This window comes from Thunnus albacares, chromosome 8 (assembly GCF_914725855.1).
Source record: "Thunnus albacares chromosome 8, fThuAlb1.1, whole genome shotgun sequence".
Classification (NCBI taxonomy): Eukaryota; Metazoa; Chordata; class Actinopteri; order Scombriformes; family Scombridae; genus Thunnus; species Thunnus albacares.
The window spans coordinates 22817988-22836925 of NC_058113.1; the positions used below are offsets into that span (position 1 = coordinate 22817988).

The 18938-nt window shown below is 37.3% G+C and overlaps 5 protein-coding genes across 5 annotated transcripts; all 5 read left to right on the top strand.

The window, feature by feature from the left end:
* Positions 1-314: 314 nt before the first annotated feature.
* Positions 315-1645, top strand: apoc1 (apolipoprotein C-I). The gene is made up of 4 exons (XM_044359521.1): positions 315-398; positions 893-960; positions 1054-1189; positions 1338-1645. The coding sequence occupies exons 2-4, from the start codon at positions 906-908 to the stop codon at positions 1396-1398; spliced, it is 252 nt and encodes an 83-aa protein (XP_044215456.1). The 5' UTR covers positions 315-398; positions 893-905; the 3' UTR covers positions 1399-1645.
* Positions 1646-4509: 2864 nt separating this feature from the next.
* apoc4 (apolipoprotein C-IV) lies at positions 4510-6296 on the top strand. Its single transcript, XM_044359765.1, has 4 exons — positions 4510-4577; positions 4911-4953; positions 5081-5162; positions 5351-6296. Exons 2-4 carry the CDS (start codon positions 4911-4913, stop codon positions 5553-5555), a joined length of 330 nt encoding a protein of 109 aa, XP_044215700.1. The 5' UTR covers positions 4510-4577; the 3' UTR covers positions 5556-6296.
* Positions 6297-7193: 897 nt separating this feature from the next.
* apoa2 (apolipoprotein A-II) lies at positions 7194-8971 on the top strand. The gene is made up of 4 exons (XM_044359407.1): positions 7194-7307; positions 7551-7595; positions 8065-8296; positions 8527-8971. The coding sequence occupies exons 2-4, from the start codon at positions 7553-7555 to the stop codon at positions 8681-8683; spliced, it is 432 nt and encodes a 143-aa protein (XP_044215342.1). The 5' UTR covers positions 7194-7307; positions 7551-7552; the 3' UTR covers positions 8684-8971.
* A 2162-nt stretch (positions 8972-11133) lies between these two features.
* apoc2 (apolipoprotein C-II) lies at positions 11134-12531 on the top strand. The gene is made up of 4 exons (XM_044359662.1): positions 11134-11269; positions 11499-11561; positions 11684-11840; positions 11934-12531. Exons 2-4 carry the CDS (start codon positions 11513-11515, stop codon positions 12022-12024), a joined length of 297 nt encoding a protein of 98 aa, XP_044215597.1. The 5' UTR covers positions 11134-11269; positions 11499-11512; the 3' UTR covers positions 12025-12531.
* Positions 12532-15492: 2961 nt separating this feature from the next.
* On the top strand, positions 15493-18938 carry LOC122987865 (trypsinogen-like protein 3). Its single transcript, XM_044359903.1, is given in 5 exon segments — positions 15493-15532; positions 15625-15766; positions 16987-17240; positions 18153-18289; positions 18442-18938. Coding segments are annotated over 5 exon segments (771 nt in total). The 3' UTR covers positions 18640-18938.

Genomic DNA, 18938 nt, shown 5'->3' on the forward strand with positions numbered 1-18938 from the left:
CCACTTCTCAGCGTCTCTTCATCAACACTCTTCTTTGTAAATGACAATTAGATATAGACAGATAGACAGATATTGGTTGATGACTTTTATCTGGATTCCCCTCATCAGTGTGCTTCATATCATGTCCTGCAGACTCTAAGGCATACTGTAATAGATAGGCACATAACTTTATTTGCACAGCATATTGCTGTTGTGCTTTTATCATAATCAGTATCTTTTAATTACATTGGTGTTGGTCAATAAAAGGGGCAGTGACACCTCAAGGTCACCACGTGTACATGTTGACTTAAGTCTGGTCCTTTGCGTCACCCTCCTAGAATCCAGCAGGCTTATAAAGAGGGACACACACAAGCGCTCAAACACACTCGATTTTTTTTCTCCTCTGAGACGGAAAACAGGTATGTTGAGCATTTAATTTGCATCACTCCTTGAAGTGATGTTACAAATATTCTTTAAAAAAATAATTTTATATTCTTCTTAATGCTGTTTGTACTTAAAAACTGTCTGCAAATTCTTCTTCTTCTATTAAGTACTGTATTCATCCAAAAGTTTTTTTTCTCTAACCTAATGTGAAATGTTATACTACTTAATGTTGATTTCATGGTGACGTCTGGGTGTTCAAAGTAGACGGCTAAATATGGTTAAAATCACATTATTGAAAAAATTTAACCACAAAGATGAGTTTTTAGGTGTTAATTGATACAGTTTAACGATGTGCGTTAAATTATATGCGTTCAGGCGAGCGTGAAGGGAGCTGTCCCCTCGCTGTGGTGCTGACGTATGGGGGCGCTATTTTTAAAGACAGTTTTTAAAAATCAGTTTTTGACTTTCTGTCTTTGTGCGCGACACTGAGCACAAATAAAATCAAGCTTCCTCTGTCCTTCCTCCTCAGAGTCACAGCCAAGATGAGACTGTACCTTGCAGTTGCCGTGCTGATGCTGGCTTTTGTCGCATACACAGGTAGGTCTTGTGTAAATGACACCCTTAAAACTTCCCCGCAGAGTAGTTTTCTTCCATGTTGTGTAACTCTTTGTCCATCGCTCTCTCCTGCAGAGGCTCAGGAGGAGACCATCGAGCAGAAGTTCGTCAAGTTCGGCGAGCAGATGTCTGAGGTGGGCAAGAGCCTGGCTGATAGGGCCAAGACTACCTTTGATCAGATACAAACCAGCGAGTTTGCATCCACTACCAAGTAAGTACACACACACACACACACACACACACACACACACACACACACACACACACACACACACACACACACACACACACACACATAAAATAAATACGTTTATACACACTTTGACACTAACAATCTGTGTTTGTGCTCTCTTCTTCAGATCCTGGTTTGAGGAGCAGATAGAGAAGCTTAAGACCAAGCTTCAGGAAATCTCCCAGTAGACAGGAAGACAAGATTTCTGTCTACAACCTACAGTCACCCCTCCACCCCCACCTCTAACAGCTGACCTCTTCACTCGGGCCCTCGTACTGGAACGCTGACTTATCACACACACATTGCTCTGCTGACCAGACAAAATGGTTACATTGCCTCTCTGTAAAGAGATGTTTTTTGTAATTTGAGTGTTATCGAAATAATGTGAAAAAGTGCAGTAAAGACAATCAAAAATAAAAATGTTTTTTATGTAAATTCTGTGTTAGTTTCAGTATTTCTTCATTTAAAGAAAATAACTTCTTAGTGTACTGAATAAATGAGTGGAAGTGTCTGTTAAACATGTTTGATATGAATAAATGAACAATAATGGTCTATGACGATATGGCCTCCATATGTTATATAAGTCACTGCAATTAATCATTCACCTAGAATGGGGATTTAATCTATTACTGGGTTCTAATATCTTGCCCAAAATGTGTAATGCATAAAAAAAACAACAACTGATGGATCAAATCAAATTACCTCACAAATTTTATTTCATGATGCACACATTTCTTAAAAAGTTTCTGGAGGAGAACCTTCATGGAAGACAGTGAGATGAATTTAGCCCATTGACATATTTAATTTTTAACAGAATTCATTTTGCAAGCTGAAACATAGATTTAGCTGAGGGCAGACATTTATTTCTTTGCATTTTCTCAAATTAAACACCTATTATCTAGCATATGAAGAATCAATATTTACAAACTACATATCAAGCAAAAACCTGAGCTTAAATGACTTACTGCAGATCAAAATAAAAACAGCTCCAGTTGGAATATTAACAGATACACACACACAGTCAGATACATACACAGTCTCCAGTCTTGCAATTTATCATTTTAATATATTTACTCATACAATCAGAGCGCAACACCTGTTATATTTAACCCACATGCATTTGAATGTGCTTCGTGACACAAATTACCTCATCATGATGTTTAGATTATCAGCTCTCATATTGATGTGCATTTATCGGTGCTACTTTTTTAGGGAACAGTTCTTGAGGCCTGTAAGATATTACTATCTTGTAGAAAAACTAACCAATACTATGAGTGAATGTGGAAGGTCCAGGTATCTATTTGAGAAATATCTAATAAAAAGCTTGATCAATTCTTAAATCTCAAAAACAATTTGGCTACTTCCCACTGACTAACCACTGACTAATCACACTGTGATTGAATGCATTTAAAATATTTTTTACCAAATAATTAAATTATACCAGGCTCAGGTTTATATGAATGGGCACTAAAGCTGATCACTTAATCAAATAATAGCTAGCAGCACTGACAGATAATACTTAATTTGTGTCAATAGCTGGTACCAAAGGGCAAGTGCCAACATGTCTGCTTTTCTGACATTTCACAACTCCTGGGCTAAAGTCACTGTTTATGTTGGGTTAATAATCCACCAGATGTCCCAGTTCATTGAAATATGTTTCTGTGAAAAGAACAGAGTGACAGAGGTCAGCAGCTGGTGCACAGAGGTCATAGACTGCACAGATTATGATCAAATTGCACCAGCTGTCTAGGGCTGAAATTAGCTAAAAACATTCAGATTAGTTTGAGATACTTAGAAAACTGCTACGTCTTGGTTGGTCATTGAACGCATCTTCTTAGCTGTCACATTAATAGGAGGACACATGGTACATGTTCATAAAAGTTTGTGCTTCAACTGTTAGATTTCCTGATGCAACTAAACTGAAATATTAAATTAGATTAAAAGTTTTGTCTGCAGCAACTTGTGGTTAAACGCCATCACAAAGTTCTCAAAAGGAAAAAAAAGGAAGGGGGCTTTAGCATTGTCAAGCTTTATACAGTACTTGCAAACACACTGCATATATTTTAACCTTTTACACAGTTTTTTGGAAGCTATGAATGATACTTTAATTTACAATATGACTTTAAAATCAGTCTTAAATTGTGTGTATTCTATTTTTGTATTTATTAAATGCATATATTTTATAATAAATACAACTGATGCATAATGGGCAGGTGACTAGATGTCAGGGCCACACATACACATTTTTAACTCTGTAGCACAGCTTGGTCTGTTTGGACAGCTGTGACATTGGGTTTGTAAGTACAATATAGTTATGAACTGTAATCTCAACATTAGTACTGACGTGTTCCTCTTCACATGATGCAGCAGGCATCGAGTACTGATGAGATTAACGTCTTATCAGGCACATTTTTGTGCACAAGCCCGAAAATAATGTACCCAAAATAAGAGGGTTACTAGTCTTCAACCCTTTTGATTACAGTCACAACCCTGGCCTCATTTAAAAGGTAAATCTTTCAATTTTACAACCAAAAAGTCAGAATAAGTATAAGTGATCCTGAAAATAGGCTAAAGTATCATTTAACAGGTTAAATTGATTTTGTGATGGACTCTGCCCGCAGAACTGCTTTGCTTGGCTGAAAATGTTTATCTTTTTGACCCCCACCCACAGTCTTCACTAAAACCCATATCTTTCCTGTTAGAACAGAGACTTTGACTGGCCTGTATACATATCAGCGCCCGCCAAATGGGTGAGATATCTGATCCAAAGGGCACTTGGACAGTTAGCTCAGCTAATGTTGATCTTCAAAGGATATCAAGAGTTCAGGATCTGCAGATCTAAAAAGCAATGTGTCTTCACTTGGATACCAACATTAATGAAGAAACACATAAAAAACAAAAAGTTTAACCATCAACCATCAACCAACCAATGAACAGTAGCTCTCCTCTGACTCAAATGAAGACCAGAATTCACATAAAACCAGGACAATTTATATATTAACCAGGAATTTTTGCCCATGTGCTGTGTTTAAATTCCCCTAAACCTGAGCTCAAATGTTTGCTATATTTTGTCTGTGCAGTTTGTCTATGTATTAGTGTTTTCTTATATATGATAATATCATAGCAATCAGATAAGTAAATCTGTATTTCTTATTTGTTTGCAATATTTAAGTCCAATACCTGTTTCTGTGACTCAGATTTTTTGCCAATAAAGCGATGTAATGAAGTTAAGGGGAAAAAACAAAACTGTGAATGATCATCCGATCACGACCAATGTACACACTGTTGCGGTCACCCAATACAAATACAATGGCTCAATAACACTTGTTTCATTCAACTTCTGTTGACCAGAGCTGCGGAGCAAAAGGTAAAAATACCCTTAGTCACTATTTTACATGTTTGTTGTGATGTTAATGAAACCACAGTAACTTTTTTTTTTTTTTTTTTTTTTTTTCGGAGTCTGTGATTGTATTTGGTGTTGTAATGACTTTATTATTGAAAAGACTTTCTTTAAATGATGATGTGCTGAGAATACAGTACAATTGTATTTGTGACATCTAAGTAACACTGCAAATGGATTGTATTAAAAAATAACTATTTAGCATAATAAAAATATTAATATGAATAATAAACTGCTGATTACATTTTAAAATACAGCTGGTTTTGAGTGTCTGTGCTTCTCTCCTCTTTTTTGTGGCAGATGCATTTGAAATTGCTTGTTTCCTGTCTCATCTTACTATCAGGTATGTTTTTTGTTGTTTTTTTTTAATTCTACATCTTCAGTTTCAGTTCCTTTATTTCTGACCTTTTTTACCAGTCATGTCTTTGCTCTTTAACGACTGATGTGTATTTGACTGACTTCCTCTGCAGCATGTGGTCCACTTTTGGCCCAGACAGCAGCCCCACAACCTGACCCTGAAGGAATACTGCATAGGCTGGCGGATAGAGCCAGGTACTTCCAGATGCATTCTGTTCATGATGTACATGCAGCTCATTTATGCAATCAAACTGGACATTTCTGTAAATGATTGCTGGTTATCGGAATTGTTAAAATATGTTGTTTGTTTGCACATTGATGTGTTTATGTGCGCATGTTTATGTGTCCCTTATTACTCATTTGTGTACTTGTGCATCTCATAGGGAAGTCAAAGCTCAAGTCCAGAATGTGGGGGAGGTAGTGCTGGGGATAGCTGGAACTTACTATGAAGATCACCTCCAACCAGTGGCTGACAGTTATGCTCAATGGGCCTCCAGTCTTAAAAGCTCTGTGTGGGAGAAGATCCAGACAACCATTGACAACTACATGCCATTTAAAGCAACTACTCAAACTGATCAGCTCCCTTAAAACTAAAGCAAACAACAAGACCTCCAAATTAAACAACCAAATAAGTCGTTTAACCATGCACTTCAGAACGACTCATAGGAGCGTTTTCTAATCAGGTGCCTCTATCAGTAGTAATCAGAAAGACAACATAATTTGTCTGCGCTTTCCAAAACCATTACAAATCATTGTTGTAATAATGATGTTTTTATGATGTGGCAATGCTGTGGTTAAGGTCTGGTTAGGTTTAGGCACAAAATCCACTTGATTAGGTTTAGGGAATGCTCATGGTTTGGGTTAAAATGATCATTTGAAATGTGGTGTGGGTTAAAGTCACTACTTCCTCAAAGTCAGGCAATCTTCGTTGTCATGGCAATAGTTGTAGTTATGGTTTTTAAAAAACTGTCCTGACTTGCGATTGGAAGTGAACAGTCCACTTTTTGCAAGTTAGGATCTAACCAACCAACCCACAATCTCCGAATATATAAATATAAAAATCTTACATAGACATCGTCTGAACTGCGTCGCTTTTCCAGATCATAATTACTACAGCCACCAGATGGCATCTGTCACTCAAACGTAACTATAGGTCGTTTTTGGCGACTGAAATTACGACCTATTGTGTTGTTTTTCTTGGGAGGACTTAAGAAAAGCTGACAGTAAATTCATATTCTTAAAACAAGACACTGCTCATGTCTTGAGTTTGGTTATGTGAAGTATGTGAAAAATCCAACTAGTTCATAATAAAACCTTTCACATCAAACAGCCTAAGTTGTCTCTGTTCTTACTGTATAGGCCCAGCTTGTCATGCAATGAGAAAGGCAAAAATCTAAAGAGGGAATATTTATGTGTGACCATTCATGTGATCATTTGTACGTTCTTACTATAATCATGCAAAGTGACATTTCTCTAGATAGACATTACACAACTTACATCCAGTTCTGTTAATGAACACATAAATCTTAGCATTTTTAGTGACCAATTCATTACTGTGGCTGATGCTTTGGCCCTAAGTCTTCCTTTTTGCAAAAATCAGATGGAAAAAGAAGAGAGAGAAATAATGTAGAAAAAGACATAGAAAAAAAGGAAAACCTTATAAACATTATGGCAATCATCATTTATGACCCTGCATTCAGTCTGCCTCAGTGTATCAGGGTGAAAGGTGAAGGCAGAAATCCCTGCACGCATTGCTCTGAGTTCAGCACAGTGTGTCTAGACAGGTCCTCGTTGATTGACCTGCTGACCATTTGACTCTGATCTCTCACTGAACAGACATTATAAAGGAGTTCTGACTTGCTGTCAATGATATGCTGATTAGCAAGAATTAATCTAATCAAGACTGTGATTAATTGCAACAGGCAACAACAGGCAAGTCATTTTGAAAGTCTCTTTTTCTTTCACATGAGGCACAAGGACTGTGACATGCAGAGAAATCTTGCAAACTTGTGCAGTATCAGGAGGGCTTTGAGTGCATCGCCATATGAATACAGATAAACTTAGGTTTACAGAACATTGCATAACCACATAGACATATTTCCACATACGGTATTTAAAGTGAATATCATGTACACTGGACTTTGTTTAGGTGAATATGTGTGTGTGTGCATGTGCATGAGCATGCACGTGTGTGTGTAGGTGTGTGTATGCTCATCAGATGACGTTTGTTTGCAGTCCCCCCCTATATCATCCTGGCCAGATGTGAGCTCCGAGTTACAGACAACTCACATTCAGAGAAGACTGTCACTTCTTGGATCTGTACATCCAACACAGCAGCAGGTAATGACTCTTCTTGATGCATCAGCCCTCAAAGCTTCTGTTCTGAAGCTACTTCTGAATAGATATCACTGAAATGTAACTTTTATGAAAAGATTTAGGGATCGGATTTTTGCATTTTTATAAACTTGTTTTATAAACTTGTTTATCATCTTCTCAGGTTAAAATGGCAAATATAGAAAAGAAATATTGATGCATTAAATGCAGAGTTCAGTTTTCATTTTTCTTTTTTTCTTTTTGTTTCAGAGATGAACGCAAAATACGCCTTTGCACTGATCCTCGCTCTGCAGGGTAAGACAATAAACCAATGCAGTCTAGACAATTGCAGTGTATGGATTTGATCTGAAAGCTGAACTACTACGTGACATTTGAAATATAGAAAATTTTACACAAAACTTGGAGAACCATTTGTGGCAATTGACTTTAAATGTAAATGCCTTTAATTTTTAACTTGCTATTTGCACTGACTGTGGTAAAACTGATATTTTTTTGTATTTATATGTGTAATAATTTGATGGATATTGTTGCATGAATAGCTCCTATGCTGCTTTATCTGTGGTTGACATACAAGCTAAATACTGAATGGACATAATTACCATGAGTGAGAAATCAGCTTTTCTATGGCCTTAAAGGCACATTTACACACAAATCCATAAATAGTTGCTTTGGAATACCAATACAAAAACAAGTTAACATCTCCAGATGATCTCTTGACATATTCTTATAACATAATTATCCTACCATTCTTATTCCATTCCAGTCTCCATGAGCCTGTGTGACCTTCCAGCACCAGATCAGGAGCTTGTTGAAAAGTATGACCAACTGAAATCTGTGTTCTACAAGAGGCTGCTGACAGCTTACGGCAAGCTTCAGGCTGCTGCTGCTCCATTAGTGGAGAGAGTGGGCGACCATGAGCATGGACAGGCTGCCAAGGACTACATCGAGGATCTGATGGCCAAGCCTCAGGTCCAAGCTGTCGCTAAGGTTGCCGCGTAAGTGTTCACAGAGAAATATCTTTCCAGTGAAGATCCTGTAGATGTCAGTTTCAAGGAAATGCATTTACTTAAACTGCAAATTTCAGTATTCAGTATTTCAAAGAGAAATATTACTAGTATATCAAACATCTTTTACTGTAAATAAAACATAAGGCTCCTCCAGGTACTGAGGTAACTGTTGAATCTCTAGATTTCTTTTAATAATCTGTCTTCCCTATTTTGTGCAGTGGCCTGGGCCAGGAGGCTGCTCCTTTGGCAGATAAGGCCCGTACCGCCGTGCTGGGCCTGTACGGTCACTACGTGCGCCCCCATGTCGGCTTCTACCTGAGTGATGCCATCGATCACATCAAGGTGTACCTGGACAAATATATGCCAGCTGAGTAAAGAAGACCAACTGCAGCAACCCACCTGCCATCAGCCTGTAATAGATGATAACTCATAGAAACTACACCAATTTAGGCTGAGAAGAGCAATGCACAATGCATCCTTTGCTTCTTTTCAAATTAAAATCTTTGCCAAAAGGAGCAAAGTTAAAAGCATGTCAAACATGTCAACACCACCTATGCAAAATTGTGCATGTACAGTATTTTGTGTTTGATACACTAACCATAGTCTTTGTGTGCATGTGTATGTATATGTGTGCGTGTGTTCAATAAAATGAACTGGAAACAACTTGAAATGTGCTTTTTCATCTAGAGATTGATGGTTTACTTTAACAGGGTCTGATACACTGATTGATATCAAATATTGTCCTATCCCTATATTATTTCATGAGCAGACAGACTCCACTCATCGCTGTGCTATATAATTAGTTATGAATTTTAATTAAGATACAAAATCTCCAAATCTTAATTGCCACACAAACTATTTAGCAATACACAGTGGGGGTTATAAAATTAGCTGTATTCAACATCATCAGCTGTAATTTTATACTTTACACTATCAGTGACAACAACAACAAAAAAACCCCATTTAATTATTATACACAGACTAATGATAAAACATGGGGTTGTCTCATATTTTTACCGGGAAAATATTTTCATATTTATTTTGGACAGGAGACTTTGGCCCAATAAGTTGAATTTTGTTCACAGAATGGTGAAAGATGATGCTTGTAACTTGTATAGTTCTATACTAAAATTATACCAAAGTACAAAACCATATGGATTATTTCCAAACAAGCAACATTTGCTTGAAATAAAATGTTAGATTAGTGTTAATAGATAATATAGGCAATAGGTCAATTTTGTAATCTTTTGTATTTACATTAAGCATACAAATATCTCTGCTCTCTGTGTAATCACAGTCTTCATGATACAAAGATTTCAAGATAACAGAACTGATAGAATATCATGTCAACATTACTGTAAGCATTAATAATGCCATTATGCAACTTAATGTCGCACAGTCTTTACAGTGCTAAGCACACAGAGCTGTGTCACATCAGGTTTGAATCAGCTGGATTTAATCAAAACCAAGTTCTCAGTCTCAGTTTGAATCCTGCTGCCCACAGCTGTCCTCATATAGTGACCTGAGTTCTTGGGTCACAAGCAACATGACATGTGTGGCTGGATCACATGATTGGCCTGAGATGTTTTCTTAAGACTGGATAATATGTAGCTATTACAGAAAAAAAGACTTAAACCCAAACACATCAGATCAAAACTGAGCCTTCACTCTGTTTTTTTGTATTTATGTACAAGAATATACACATAGCTGGACAGATAATAAACTTCTGCCACAGTTTGATGATTGATAGATCATAGAAAAATAAATCCAAAGCTCTTATAAACTATATAAATACTGTACTCTGCTGGTTATAATTTTCTCTGTGATTTCCCCATGTGGTATGTAGTATAAAAGTATAAATTCATTCATTTAAAAAATCACTACAGCTTGAAAGCTAATATTGTTTTTGTGTATAAATGTTCTGCCATGAGAAGCAAAAATAAATGTATCATTTATTAACCAGAATCAAAATACTAAAAGAAAAGACAAATAGTTAAAAAAAAAAAATTATAGTAGAAAATTAAAACAAGAAGTAAAGGTCATGTGAGTATTCCACAAACAAGAGAAAATAAACAAAATCAAAGGTTCAGCATGTTGTTCTCCCAATCTCATTTGGAATCAAATCAAACATTTCATATTTCAGCTCATTTTTATTTTTCAGCTGTGCCTTTGCTAGAAAATTCTGTGCAAAAACAGATATTTCTCCATTTCTGATTAAGACCCTGCTGATGAGTAGAAGGTGTCAATGGATCTTTTACATTCATGAGTGGAAGAGATTAACCTTAAAAAATCTGTTATAACAAAGAGCTGCAAGGTATCCTTTACCTGTAGCACAATAAATCTAATCTAGTTGGCCTAAATACTTCGTAACCTGAATTAGCCAGATGACGTGTACAACACACTCTAGACTCAGGGCCATCTTAATAGAACTTAGGACTATTGTAATGGGGCATGAACGCATCACCACCGTTATGCAAGAAACAAGTGCCTCCTCATGGGGGTTGTGAGCAGGGCAAGGTGTAAGAGTGTGCTGCATTAATGAATTACTGAACTAATCGATGGAAAATAATTGATTGTGCCGTATTTGAAGTTAGCGTCACAAACATAGAGTCAGTGGGAAATGTACTAACACAATGCTCCTTCATCAACTGCTGCACAAATTAAATCAAGTCCGACTAAATTCCTAACTGGCAGTTGATGACATTTAAAGTCCCCTTTGACGCTTTACTCATCATCTTCATATTTACATAGATAGCCACAATGTCTGATTTATCAAGACACAATGTCACTCATTGTCCCACAAACACTCAGCAGACAACAGCGCAGGTTTATCTCCCACACATTGCACTTTGGCTCTGTGAGCGACAAGTCAACACATTTACGCTCCTATATAAACAGGTCAGGCCAACAGTGGCTCTTACTCTGTTTTCTTCATCACAGTCATTTCTGCAGGGGAATACAGTGAGTATTGCCATATTTACTTTAATTACTGAATGGAATGGAATGTAAGAGTCTCAGAAATGCATAAATGTTATGAAAAAAGCTCAAAAAGATTTAAATATTTTGAGACTTGAGCTGTATGTTCAACTACACATGGGAGGGAAAAATCTAAGACTATGTCTCTCCTTAGTGGATAAAGTGAGGTAAGCTTTAAATGTCAGTCTGCTCTCTTTATTCTCTCTACTCGCAGATACGAGTGACAACATGAATAAGCTGCTGGTTATTACTGTGCTGGTTGCACTCCTCGCTCTCAGTAAGTGCACTCTCAGACCATGAAATTCAATTTGAAACAGGATAAATTGATGCTAAAAAATATCCTTTGTTTTCCCGATATACTATGGTACCCACTGACCCCTCTGACCTGTTTTCATTCAGGTGCTGAAAGCTTCCGTGTGACGAGGCAGACTGAGGAGGAGCAGGGGACCCTTACCAAGATCACCGATACCGTCAAGTCCTACTATGACGAAGCCATCAACACTGCCAGTGGATACCTGGATAGCATCAGGGGCCTGAAGCTCGAGGAGAAGGCAAAGTAAGAGATTTTAAACTTAAAACAACATGTGCTCAATTTGGAAAAGTTTGAATTCATATATAAAACTGTTCTCTTTTGGTGTGTTGCCCATAGGAATCTTTACACCGACACCACTACAGTCGTGAGCACCTATGCTGGCATAGTGCAGGACCAGCTTTACCACATCTTTTACCAACAACAGTAAATAAAAATTGATTTCCAGTGACTTCAGCTATCCAGTGTGACAGCGTATGAACTTTCAAGCTCAAGGCCATCTAAAGGCCAAAAAACAACATTTGACATTCTGAACTTGGCCATATCTCCCCTCACCCAAGCCTCAAAACTTCAAACTGCATCTTCAAAAATAATGGACCCAGTGCTCTTTGAGGGGCTTTCTTGGGCCACTGCACTGGTGGTAAATGGTGATAAACACCCAACAGGGACTGTAATCCTTTGAAACAAACAACTAACAGCTTGCACAGAAGACACTGGACAGAACAACTTGGCCAGCATAAGCAAAGGAAAGATTTTCTTCATGGGTCTCCAAATTAGAAAACATCCAGCCATGAAAATAATGCAAATAATTTAATTCTCTCACGCCACCTACTGGTGTTTTGGTTACCTCTTGGTTGCCTCTAATGGTCATCCCACCATCCAGCCTGAATGCATTTAAATATTTGTCATATCTTGAAATAAAATATTTATACTAAAACTGTTGTCTGTGGTTGATAAATGACCAAGAAATTACTTTGTGAAAAAAATATGTTTGATATGCTAACTTGTGCATATTGCTGCTGTCTGTTTGTGTAAGACCTGTGTTTTCTTTTATCTCACTGATGCAAAGAATCACATGTTTATGTCTGTATGAATCTTCAATGAGGCACCAGACTTTTATCAGCTGAGGCAGCACCAGAAGAGAGGCTTCTGTTGAAATTAATAATAGATGAAAAGGAACAACATGTACAATCTGAGTGCAAAGCGAGCAACAGGGATGTATAAACAACAAAGACTGTGAAGTTTGCTCTGTGGATTTTGACAAAGAGTGATATTAGAATGTTGTGATTTTTTAATGAATGCATAAATCTGCAACATGTGGCCTCTTTTGAATCTACAAGCAACACAAACAAACAAAATCAATTACCAATTTGCTTTCAAGTATCATCTTTAACAAGAGATATGTCTATATATTTATATAACTATATATATTTATACACCTATATCTATATACAGTATATCTATAATATGTATATATATAGAGAGAGAGAGGGAGGAAAAACCAACAATCACACATCAATCCAAAATCTCCCATAGGTGTTCAACAGGGTTGAGATCTGGTGACTGCGAAGGCTATAGTGTATGATTCACATCACTTTTATACTCATCAAACCATTCAGTGACCCTTTGTGCCCTATGAATTTCGGCATTGTCATCCTGGAAGAGACCACTCCAATCAGGATAGAAATGTTTCATCATAGGATAAAGGTGATCACTCAGAACAACTTTGTATTGATTTGCAGTGACCCTTCCCTCTAAGGGGACAAGTGGACCCAAACCATGCCAGCAAAATGCCCCCACAAGGCATAACAGAGCTTCTCACTGTAGGGTTCAAGCATATATATATATGCTTGACCCCTACAGTGACGAGAATCATGCTGACATTGTCAGAAAGGTGATAATTCTACTTTATTATTGAGGTCGTAGTGGGTGGGTGGTGGTGGTGGTATACTGGAGTGCATTATACTGAAAAGTCTCCTAATCTCCCAGTATACCACCACCACCCACTACGACCTTAATAATAAACATAAGGTAGAATGATCACCTTTCTGACAATGTCAGCAAAAACAAAAAATGTATAAGCTTCGTAAAAGTAGAATTTATGGCAGAGCTGGATCACATTAGATTTCACAGGTGTACCCAATAAAGTGGACCTCACTGTATACGCACTACTACTGTTATTGTACCTCTACTAACACAAATAAATATACAGCCCTCTATGTATTTTTGTCTAGATCTGTCTAGACTGCATCAATTTGAGAAGCTTTGCATTCTGTGTTAGGTATCAGAATTTGTCTCATAGTTGTCTCTTGTCATCAGACTTGGCTTTGACACATATTTCATTTAATCTGGCAGCAAATGTGCTACAAAACAGAAACAAAATCAAATTATTGATGTCAAAGAAGGATATCACTTGTGATCAAAACTTACTTAAAAGCTTGCTCTTTTTTGTGTTATGTGTGTCAATGTTACACACTGTCACTGTTTACTGAAAACAATGTGTCTCCAAATTTGGTAACTTTGAAATTTTTCTTTATGGGTTATTTCTCCTAATTATTAAGACAAATGTATAATTTAGAACCCTTACTGGATTATCTGAAAAATGCATTGTCACACAGTTGAGAACAGAGATGTTTTTCACAGGATAACAATGATATTTGCTTTGACAGATTAGATTTTAATCTCAATTTTAAATTGGGGGGAATGTTATCTATATTTACAACTGTCCACCTATCACATCGCTATACTTAAGTGCTTTTGGAGATGTTGCACCTAAAAGGGACTGTCCTGTGAAGTGAGTGTGTACATCCAGTGCTTCCAGGTGCACTTGAACCCAGTGAGTGTGTGTAGACATGGGTATAAATGTATGTGTAGGTGACAGAGGAGAAGGGGGGATATACAACACACAGGATACAGGATAATCTCAGATCACTACCTGTGCCCATAGTGTCAACAAAAGAATTACTAAGGAAACAAATGATATGCAAAACATTGATATTTCTTGATGTTTTATGTTTGAGGTCAAATTGACCTTTTAGTCAAAAGTCTGCACCTTAAAAACATTAAGTCATGTAAATATTTCACCATTTGTTCCTTAGCCCAAATATCACAACTTGTACTTCACTCATTGAATATTGTCACAAAAAATTAGCTTATAAAATGTTATCCGGCCTTGTGACAGTACCTGAATTATTTAAAAAGTCATTATTTATCAACTTAGAATATGTTTGAGTCTTAAAGGAGTCGAGATCAATATTGGCAAATATTTTGGTTTCTCAAGCAAAACACTACAGGAGGGCATTTAGAGTTGAGCTATATGTGATGTTTTATTAAGACAAGGATTTTACAATTGCGTCATGGTAAAGTGTTAACTTTATGAACAGCAGTGGACATGGTATCTCTACTCTTATCTCCTTTATTATTTCTTCCGGTAGTACTACAAAAGCTTTGTTCATTTATCTATGACACCATTCTCCATTTCAATGTGCACTTAGCAAAGACTAACCATAAAAAATGGTTTTAATACAGCCCACTATAAACCAAAATAATCTGTGTACTGCCAAAACATAGAACAATAAATGTGATGTAAGATGTCTCACAGATATCTTTTGTACACTGTAAATGGGTTTCCTAATAAGGGTACTTAAGGGTTCTTAATAAGGGTACAAAAAGTTACAGGAAACAAGGTGTGTCCCGCTTACTGAACGTATTGTGACAGAGGTTTCTGAAAACTTCTCTGATAAGATTATTACAAAGGTTATGGCTAAATGGGAAATTACGCTAGAAAACAGTATTATATGTTCCTCCCTCTGTCCTCTAAAAATCTTGCAGTTATAAATAGGACAGACTGACACACTATTCCAGCTACAGAAGACAATACAACAACAAGACATACAGCATGAATCTTCTCCTTCTAGTGGTTGCTTTGGGGCTTGCAGGTAGATATTTACTGTGCAGTGTCTAAATGACAAAAAAGTAATACTGTAGAAAAGTCACTCAATTTCACTTTGCTGTTGTTGGTGTGTTACAGGAGCGTCTCCCCTGGAGGACTACAAGACATGTCAGCCTCACTCCAGACCCTAGCAGGTCTATCTGCATGGTGGAGGAGTATCCTGCAGTGGTGCTCTTATCGATGAGTGGTGGCTTGTAACCTCCTTTGACTGTGCACCCACGTAGGTACCAGTGCTGTTGGAGCAAATCCAAATGAGTACTGCTGGTGTTGAGTGAAAATCATAATTTGTGGTTTCTTGTTTCCCTGAACTGAACATTTGCCACATCTTTTATTTGTTGACTTGTTTTTTTTTATGACTGTTACACTTTTCAGGGTTATGAGTTAACATAACATTTGATGTAAAGAGTTTAATTTGTTCCTGTTAAACAGTGTTTTACTCTAATAGCACCACTAAAATTTGATGTGCAGCCAGTTTTCCCAAATTATCAGCAGTAAAATCGTATCTCTGCTTGGGAAAACCTGGATAAGGTGCTTGTTATAATCAGTTTTGTTAACCATTTTTTCAACCATGTTTTAATTAAATCTAGCATTTTCTACTGTTAATTCAATTGCTGCAGCATTTACAGCCTGACCTTCAACCTGCAGCTCTCCCAATGTCTCACATAGTTTTCCTGAAGAGATTAACAAGCAAAATACCTTGCATTTTTTAAACTTTCCCTCACAAAAGTGACTTATGAATAGGTCAGATATTGTCATTGCTAGTTTGATCATTTTGCAGCACTGCATATGCTGTGCTAATACTTCCTAATAAACAATTGCAAGAGAATACATCACTATAGGGCTGCAGCTAATTTTTAATTGATATTATTAATCTGTTGATTATTTTCTCAATTAATCAATTAACCTTTAGTGTTTATAAAATGTCAGAAAATGGTGAAAAATGTTGATCACTGTTTTGTCCCAACCAATAGTCCATAATTCAAAGATATTCAATTTACGATCATAAATAAACCAGTAACTATTCCCATCTGAGAAGCCAGAATCTAATCTCATCTAAGAACTTTTTCTTAAAAATATGACTCAAATCAATTATCAGAACAATAGATTCATAATTGATTAACCGACTCATTATAATTTGTCTTGTGTCAGCAAATGAGTCAATCAGCCGGTTGTGTAGTAATTTGTCTTCTTGTTTAGCTCTGTGATTATGCTGTTCTTTGGCAGTTAGAAAGGCTTTATATTGTTCTACACTACAAATGTGTGTCCCAGCTTAATTATATCACACTGATTAACCTGCTGCTCATATCTGATTAAGGCTCACTGTTCCTTGGTCATGGTCCTGTTTCTGCCTGAGGCCTGAAAGGTCGGCCTGAGCTTAATAAATTAAGTCTTTCTTCTCTGTGTGTCTCTTTCCCTCTCCTCTTTCTTTGTCCTCTGCAGATCTTACAGTACCATTGCATCTCTTGGGGAACATGACGTGACAGTGGAGGAGGGCACTGAGCAGCACATTCATGTTGCTGAGGTAATCCGTCACAGCCCCTACCGCTCACCCCTCCACAGCCTCACAATGGTCCGTCTGGCTAAGCCCGCCCGCTTTACCCAGTATGTCCACCCCATCCGTCTGCCCAGCCACTGCCCACAGCCTGGACAGACCTGCTATGTCAGCGGCTGGGGCTCCACCATCCCAAATCAATGTAAGTGGATTTAAAGGTGCTACTATGGCTTTTAAACCTCATTAACTTATGACCACATTAGAATTTAGTACATTGCTTTATAAACCAGTGTTCCCCAATCCAGTCCAAGTATTCCCTGTTCTACAAGATTTTTATTCATGCTTTCTTATGAATATCTGTTCTAATATATATATTTTAAATATTTCTCATCAAATATGTTGTGTGTATAAGGCCTAACAAAGATGCTGGATGCATTTCCTTCCTCATAAATCATTTGTAAACCTGCATTGTTTACATTGACATGCAGTCTTTTTCTTGTCTTTTATTAGCCTGTTGCCATGTTTAATCTCCATCAGTTGTTGATATGCATTATTGCTCTCTGGACTTGGAAGAAATGTGCTTATAATGTGTATCCTCATTCGCTTACAAATTGTAGCACCAACACTATTTTCACAGTGTCTCAGGGAAAGGTTTCATTCTGATCAGCAGGTGAAAATGTCCTCACGATAAAACCTAATCAATATTCTAGTCATTGCAGGTCTAACAAGGCATGGACCAACTATTTTAAAAACAGCTAAAAATGGCTTTCTTTAATCAGAGGAGTTTCTAATTGCCTGTCAAAATGCCCTGTCAGTGATCAAGACTAATTAAAAGAGGTAGACCTTGAAAATAGTATTCGCTCAAGGTTTAGACCTTATGCTCCAGTGCAAGAAGTGGCAATGCATGAAAATGGGAAGTAATCCATACACTTGCATACAAAAAAGAAGGAAACTTTGTTGTAGAATGAGTAGCAGATTGATGGGTGTCGTACAGAATATATCACAACTGCTAAATTGTACTTATGTTACAGATTCAGATGAGAAACCTGATTTGAAGTACGTTATTTCACTGTGTCAGAGTAAGAACCCACCTTCATCTTCCTCCTCAAAACAGATGAGCCTCCTCAAAGCCTGAAGTGTATAACTGTGCCTGTTGTGGATGACCAGACTTGTATGAACACTTTCCCTGAGTACCTGTACTGGAGCCCTTTCATGGTCTGCGCTGGTCAAGTAAACACAGATAACTGCATGGTGAGCATGGGCACAACCCAAAGAAACTCTTCCTCAGTTTCCCGCCTTCTACTGTATTCATAGCATTGTCGTTGTCATTTCAACTCACTTATTGGCATGAATTTACCATGAACAACAGCAACAGAGTCTCCTATTCTATCTCCATTTTTCAGAATAATGGTGGCAGTGTGATGGTGTGCGATGGCCAGCTGCAGGGTGTGCAGTGGTTCAGACATGGCTGCAGGAACCCAGCTGACCCAAGTGTCTACACCAAGCTGTGCATGTACAATGACTGGATCAACAATGTGAGGGACAGTTACATACCCATTCTGCCAACTGAAACCACTCCAAGGATGCAAACACTATTATGAACGCTGCTCCTGACCACTTTGCATGGTAGGTTTAGTGTTATGAAAACCATGCTAGAACCAAACTTTTAGGGTTGACCTCTAAGTCAGTTAAGCAAGACACAAAACTATTGCATTTTGTGAAGTTATACTCTAGGTAAGATTAACTGATGTAAATATGTAGGAATATTTATGAACATTTTGCAGCTGTCGCACATGCAAATCCTATGCTAAACTAAGAAGCAGCAGGAAAAGCTGCATGCAAACTCAAAGATGTATATATAAACAACTAAAAAATAAAATAATAACGTGTTCAAATGCTT